The sequence below is a fragment of the Anser brachyrhynchus genome, assembly GCF_964034855.1.
Source record: "Anser brachyrhynchus genome assembly, chromosome: 2".
Lineage (NCBI taxonomy): Eukaryota > Metazoa > Chordata > Aves > Anseriformes > Anatidae > Anser > Anser brachyrhynchus.
The window spans coordinates 36,140,253-36,147,365 of NC_137695.1; the positions used below are offsets into that span (position 1 = coordinate 36,140,253).

The 7,113-nt window shown below is 49.5% G+C and overlaps 1 protein-coding gene across 1 annotated transcript; it reads right to left on the bottom strand.

Annotated features, from left to right (window-relative positions):
* Positions 1-6,967, bottom strand: HOXA2 (homeobox A2). Its single transcript, XM_080579648.1, has 2 exons — positions 2,316-6,967; positions 1-1,615 (listed from the first exon to the last, which is right to left on the bottom strand). The coding sequence occupies exons 1-2, from the start codon at positions 2,695-2,697 to the stop codon at positions 870-872; spliced, it is 1,128 nt and encodes a 375-aa protein (XP_080435774.1). The 5' UTR covers positions 2,698-6,967; the 3' UTR covers positions 1-869.
* Positions 6,968-7,113: the final 146 nt, after the last annotated feature.

Genomic DNA, 7,113 nt, shown 5'->3' on the forward strand with positions numbered 1-7,113 from the left:
TTGCTGGCTAAGCACTGCGTTCTAGAAAAATATGAGCCCCCCCACCTCAAAAAAAAAAAAAAAAAGTTTTTCGTGTATGTAACAGGCTAGTTTCTGCAGGAGACACTCTCCTGAATCTGCTTCGCGTTTGGTCTGTAACAGAGAAAGTGCTCGCTTATGCTTTTGTTACAGTTCAGAATTCCCAAGCTTCGTATCGGCACGGAGATAAGATGCTGCGTTTATACATTAAAAGGAAGAAATCTCCGTCAAAGCTGTGAACGGTTTTAGTTTCCTTTTTTTTTTTTCCTTGTGAGAAACCCTTACAATAAAGAATTTGAACGTTTTTTTTTCCTCTCTACTAAATGTCCTAAATTGCCAAAAGGGGAGAGATCGCAGTCAGAATGTTGGATTTTGGTTATTAGTAAATTAACAGTGGAAGGGAGTGGGAGAAAAACCCGCAGTGTTGTCAGTCCTGGAAGGAGAGAGAGAGCAAGAGAGAGGGAGAAAGGGAAAGAAAAAAAAGAGAAAGCTCCTTGTAGCAAACAAGAATTTATTCTACCAAAAATACTTATGACAACGCATCCTAATGCAATACAAAAATAAAAAGAAAGTGACGATACAATTCCTATATGATCACTTTCTTACAGACCTCATATATTGCTTTCATAGAAGGACCTAGAATGTGGCTAGGTTAAAATTGAACACAACTAAAACTTCGTAGGAAACGGTAAAATGGCACAGCAAAAGGGAGGTAATAAACAGAAAATACTGACCGAGAAAAGGGGTGGGATGGGGAAATAAAATTAATTCACCGAAAAAATAAAAATAAAAATAAGGAGGGAGAATAAGGAGGAGAAGGCAGGACCCTTGGAGAGGACGTCTTTAATTTCTCAGTAATTCAGATGCTGCAAGTCTATTGTGGTGAGTGTGTCTGTAAAAAAGTCAAAACTGTCAGCAGAAATATCTACGGGACTGTCCAGAGATCCTGGCAAACTGGGGGAAACTGCATCTGAAAGCTGTAGGCAGGAATCTGTGGAGAAAACGTTAAAGTCCTGTAAAGAAGGGACATCTAGGGCCTCAGGACTGTCATTGTTTAGGCCAGCTGCACAGTTCTGGGCCATTGTTGAGAGGCAGTTTTGAACAGTGGGTGACTGATGTTGAAAATGTTTCAGATTTTTCTCATTGCTCGTTAAAGGCGAAACGGGGAAAGTTTGGGACTCGCCATTGTGCGCATTCTGCGCCTGCTGCTGCGACAGTGCATTTTGCTGGAAAGCGTAGCCTTCCCTTTCCAAAAGAGCGCCTGAGACGTTGCTGAGGGCTTGCTCGAAGAGGGCTTTCTCCTCCTCCTCGTCCTCCGCCGCCTTCTCCGGGTCCTCTAAACTCTTAAATTTCCCCTCACTGTTTTGGTTCTCCTTGCACTGGGTCTGTCTCTTGTGCTTCATCCTTCTGTTCTGGAACCAGACTTTGACTTGTCTCTCAGTCAAATCCAGCAAGGCTGCAATCTCAACCCTCCTCGGTCTACAGAGATACTTGTTGAAATGAAATTCTTTCTCTAGCTCCAAAAGCTGGGTGTTGGTGTAAGCCGTCCTCAGCCGCCTAGATCCACCGTTACCACTATCGGGGATTTCAAGGGGGTCTGTTAAAAAAAAAAAGAAAAAGAAAAGAAAAAGGAAAACACCACCACCACCACACGCACGCACACCCCAAAAGCACCAGCACCAGGAGAGCGAAAAGAAAAAAAAAAAAAAAAACACGCACACACAAAACGGATAAATGCACGGATTGAATTTCAGCATCCGAGCCCATCGCATCCCGGGGGGGGGTGGAGGGGGGGGAGCGCTCTCTCCCTCTCTCCCCGCGTTGGAAGCGGCTCTATCTATATGTCCACATAGCATAAACCAGCAACTGCAACAAAATGGCCGCCCTCGGGTGCAGCAAGCCCATTGTGTCGCCCTGCTGAGAGGCCGGTGCTGCGTGCCCCTCGGCCGCCTCCAGCTCGTCGCCTCCAGCTCGCCAACCTCCCCAGGCCAGAGCAAACTTTATATTAGCCATAGCGCAATTTATAATTAATGCATCAGCCGCCGAGCTGAGCGGGAGCAATCTATCACTCTTCATTACTGTCAAATACCCCGAGTCTAGGACAGCGAGACAAGAGAGGTCAGCTCCAACTCAAATAAATCATCCCGCGGCGGGGCAACTTGGGGGAAAAGTTTGGGGTTTGAGCCCAGCCCCGACGGCCCCGGCCGCCCCGAGCCCCCCGTCCCCCTTCGGGCCGGCCCGGGGGGGATGCGGGGAGCCCCCCAAAGCGGCCCGACGGCCAAAGTCTTGGGACTGACCTTTGTGGCTGAGGCAGGCAGGTCCAGCGGCTGAGGCGGAGGCCGAGGCGGGCGGCAGGGCGGATCGCTTGGACGCCTTTTTCTCTTTCATCCAGGGGTACTCCGGGGGCGGCGGGGCGCCGGCGGGGCCCGGGCTGCCGCTGCGGCCGCGGGGGCTCGCCTTGGGGCGGCCGCCGCCGCTGTGGCGAGGGTGGCTGCTTGGGTTCAGGCTGGGGATGGTCTGCTCAAAAGGAGGAGGAATCAGTGTCGAGTGTGAAAGCGTCGAGTTCTTGATTGATGAACTTTGAAATGTATCACCGACAGGGGGAAAAGATGTCAGGCACTCAGCAAGCGATGGCTGACTATTGATAAAACCAATCTCTCGCTCGAATTCGAAATTCATGGCCTTCAACTCGCAGCCCCCGCGGAGAAAAAGTTCCCTCGGATTCAGGGGGCTCGGGGGGGGAAGGCCCAGGAAAAAGGAGAGAGAGAAGAAAAAAATATATCATAGAAGATCGCTGGTGGGGTGTTTTTTTTCTAATTCACTGATTACAGCCGTATGGGGACCGTGCTACTATTAAACTATTGAATTCATGGAGACAAGGTTGAAATTGGACCGAATTGGCTGTCACATGATTGCCTCTGCCCAATGACAATTTGGGCTTTAATCAAAAGAAGCCACTGTCTGTTTGATTGATCCAAAAAAGTCGGGAAGGAACGCCTCATTGGGGGCCAGAAAGGCTTTATTTACACTTTTTTTAAAGAAGAAAATGATATCTCTAGTATCTATCCCCTTGGCGTCCTAATCCGAAATGATCGGGGGTGGGGAGGGAGGTGCGGGTGCGTCTCTGTGTTTGGAGGGGAGGCTGCGAGTGTGTGTGCGAGTGTTGGTGTGTGTGTGTGTGTGTCAGCGTGTGTGTGTGTGTGTGTGTGTGTGTGCGAGCGGGCGAGTGTGTGTGCGGGTGTGCGGCTGCTTGTCCTGCAGCCTGCTGCCTCCCTCGCCTCCACCCGCACACTCCTCTCTCATTGTTTGGGACTGTCACGAAAACGCTTTGCACCTCACAAATCATTTAAGCACCTCAATCTGACGCCTTGAGTCATTAACAAAGTAATCCATTAATCTTCAAAGTTTTGACACCGCCAGGCCCCCACATAAGAAGTTGCACCCAGGCAGGAGTCTGTAGCAGAGTCTTGATTTTTTCCTAGGGAATAGCACTTCCTCCAAAATTACTTTATCGCTCCCGACTCAGCCTCCATGGGCTCCTTTTTCTTTTCTTTCCTTCATTTTTTTTGTTTGTGTCTTTTTTTTCTTTTTCATTTTTTTCTTTTTTCTTCTTCTTTTTTTTTTTTTTTTGGTGGTGGCTATCGGGCGTACAGTACGGAGAACAATTGGCCGCCGGTGCCGAGCCATTGTTTAACTGGATCTTCCTCAGCAACCTTGCTTCTAGGGGAAGAGTCACATAGGCAGCAGCCCTTGCACTTCGTGACTTCCCTCTCCAGTTGGCTTCCCGGGATTGGACCGTAAAACATAGCCTAGGAATACCTCTCTGGGCGAGCCAAATCGCGAGGCTGCGAACGCGTCTGGCTGTTGCCTCTTTAAAAAAAAAAAAAAAAAAAAAAAAGACCAAAATCCTGTGCCTTAGCTTGCAAACGATACTCCCGTCTGCTGGCATAATTTGCTTAATAACCGTAGTAGGCTGGGTCTGGTGAGTATTTTCGATTACCAGGAAATATATGGGCTGGTAGCGGGTTTGTTTTCACGGGGCCAGGCAGAGCGAAAATGCTGCGGGGGCGATAACTTGAGGCACGGCACTCGCCTCCGAAGCTTGGCTCTCTGCCGTCGTTTCCATTTGCCTCTGCCAGGTCGAGCCCCGAATTTGGAGGGTTTGGGCACTATTTTCCAACCAGACCGAGGCGAGTGATGACAGTGATGGCCATGGGAGCCAGCCCGATGAGTCCTACGGTCAGAGTCGGGCCGGAGCTCGCCTTCCCGCGGAGCCGGGCCGGGCCGGGGGCCCGGGGGGCCGGGGGGGGCCGGCCGGGCCGGGGGAAGGAACATCCGAGCCGGTCTCCGTGTCCTCGAGCAGCCGGGGACCATCGCCTGCGCGATGCGTTGCCGTCTCTCTTTATTTTCGGAGTTGCCAAAAAGGGGTCGGCAAGCGTCTTCGTATTTAAAAATAATAATAATAATAAAATAAAGAAGAAGCAGAAGAACGAAAAAAAGAAAAAAGAAAAGAAGACCCCAAGCACTCAGCGGATCAGTCTCCGTCCAACTGCACGAAGTGCATTTAAAAAATCGGTTTTAAGTTAATGCACCCACAAGATGTAGCATATCTGCGAAGGCATTGGAGAGAGGGGGAGGGGAGGGGCTGGGAGGCTTTAAATGGGCTTTTTGGTGGTTGCTTGTTTAAATAAAATATAGAACGAGACTTGTCATTTAATCCCTCAAAAGGGATGCCTTACAAATATCGATGCTGTTGGAAAATGCGAGGGGTTTAATTTTCTTGCTTTTAGTCCAAACAAAGCTCTGGTGGTGTCTGCGCGCGATCAATCTTGGCCGCCAAAAGGTTTGACAGCTACTGGCCCTTAAGAACACATTTAAAGCTTCTTGCTCTTTCCAAGATCAAATGTGGCCGAGAAAAGAGGCAGAGCAAGAAACGCGAGTAAACAAGGAAAAAAGCTGCTTTTAAAATATGCTGGCAGAGGACTGCTCTGCTTGTGGGAAAGCCCTGTTTTATTTTGCTTCTCTGCGCCTACCTTGGGGTCGGGCTTTTCTTTTTCTTTTCTTTATTTTATTTTTTTTTCTGGAAAATATTGGGATTAACAGCAGGATGGCAAATAATAAAGAGAGAGGTTTGGACTTTAACCAGGCTTTGTGAGTAAAAACCTGCGTGGGTGTCTCTATTCTGCACATTTGTTTCTTGTGGTCATTCTAACACAAAAACCACCTGGAACAAAACCTTTGGAGAAGGGACGCGAAATTCTTGGGCAAATCAATTACTTCTGCCTCCAGAGGGATCTTTTAATCGGGCGAATCTTAAATGCAAAAATACAAATTCTTACTGGTAATGTACAGCCTCTGAAGATGGGGTAGGGAACGGTTTCTGGAAAGAAGGGGCAAAATCGCCTGTATTTTTCTTTCTTCGGAGTGGGAGGAGGAAGAAACGCCAAATTCCTTCTCTTGAACATTTTCAGAAATGTAATTCGTGCTGCTAAAGTAGCCACACGCTAGGAATTCACCGGCTGTACCGTTACCTTTTGTTTTATCTAACGCAGCTTATTGGGGCGGGGAGGGGGGGTGTTGAATTTTATGTACGTGCGCTTATTTGAAAGGAGCCATGTCTTGCAATGTGGCAAAAAAATAATAATAATTTCTACTACAAAATAATCATCAGTCGTTGGTCTGTATCGGGTAATAACCAGATTTCAATGAAAAAATATCAGACTAAATAAGCCTTCCTTCCATGGTTACATATCTCCCTATGTAATAAACCACACGGTATAAATATATTTACAATCCCTTTCTTTGACTGAGCATGCTTTATCTACTTATGCAGAAAAGCTCTATATAGCTTGTGGATGCATGACAATGTTTCAGCATCAGGCAAGGATGGCTCTGGGAACAAGATAAAGCCCAAAGATTAATAATATTTCAGCATGAGACCAAAATGGCGACATTTTTTCTCTGCTGTGGAAGATACAGATGGTAAACGTTGTTATCTACACAGCGTAGGAATATGTCTTTATAAACGTGCACAAGTATATTTTACCTAGTCTATTAAGGTCCCTTCTGATTTATCTTTCAAGTTTCGATCTAAAAATTATGGACATTCGGCCTGAAAAGGAAGAGAAGAAAAGAAAAAAGAAAAGGAAGAAAGATGGGATTCAAACCCACGTTTCCAGTCCCTGCCATTCCCCTCGGACCGATTCGGCCCGGAGACCCCCGCGGGTACCCGTTTGGGGCCGGTGGCCCTCCCGCAGCCCGGTGTGCACCCCACACACACCCCCTAACACAGGCACACACACACGCACACCCCCGCGGGGGGGCAAGGATGGAGGGGGGGGGCAGGGAGAGCGGGGCTCCCCTCCCCCACGGCTTGAGGCTGCAGCAGGGAGGGGAGGAGGCTGGGGAGAAGGGGAAGGACCCCAGCATCTAATCAAAAATTTAAAAGGAAAAAAAAAATTTAAAGAGAAAAGAAGAGCTGCTCTCTTTAGGAAAAGGAGAAAAACGGCGGGGGGGGGGGGGGGAAGGCGGGTGGGAGGAGAGGCGTCCAGAGTCAGCTGCGCCCGCCAGCAGCCCCCCCCCCCCCAACTGCGTTTGGGGTTTGCCTGGGGAGACTCAGGCACCCCCGCCACCCAGAGCCGGCGGGGCTCGGCCGCAGCCCGGCTCCCCTCCTTCCTTCCCCCCGCAGGGAGCCCGGGCATGAAGCGGCTCCTCCGGCTCTCTCCCGGCCTCCGTGCCCGTGGGCTCGCCCCCGCGCACACGCGCGTGCACACCCACGCGTGCGTGCACCCACGCCCCGTCCCCCCGGCTGGGCCGCGGAGGGGCGCGGGGGGGAGGATGCAGCCGCTGACGGCTGTGAAACTCCGATGGGAAAGAAAAGGAAAAAAAAAAAAAAAAAGGAATGAAAAAAATGAAGAAAAAAAAAAGGAAAAAATCCACCATCCCTCTCTATCTCTACAACGCTGAAAAGGCGCTACGGAGCCGTTCGGGGGGGGGAGAGCCGGTCCTCGTGTGAGCTTCCAGACGAGTTACGGGCTCCCCACGTCATGAAGGGCTCTCCCTGCCCTTCCACTGCAAATAACATGTTCTTAACTC

Excerpts from the sequence above, each read along its gene's own strand:
- HOXA2 (XM_080579648.1), bottom strand. The coding sequence starts at position 2,697 with ATGAATTTCGAATTCGAGCGAGAGATTGGTTTTATCAATAGTCAGCCA. Across the intron at positions 1,616-2,315 it reads TGCCTGCCTCAGCCACAAAG|ACCCCCTTGAAATCCCCGAT; the intron begins GTCAGTCCCAAG and ends TTTTTTTAACAG.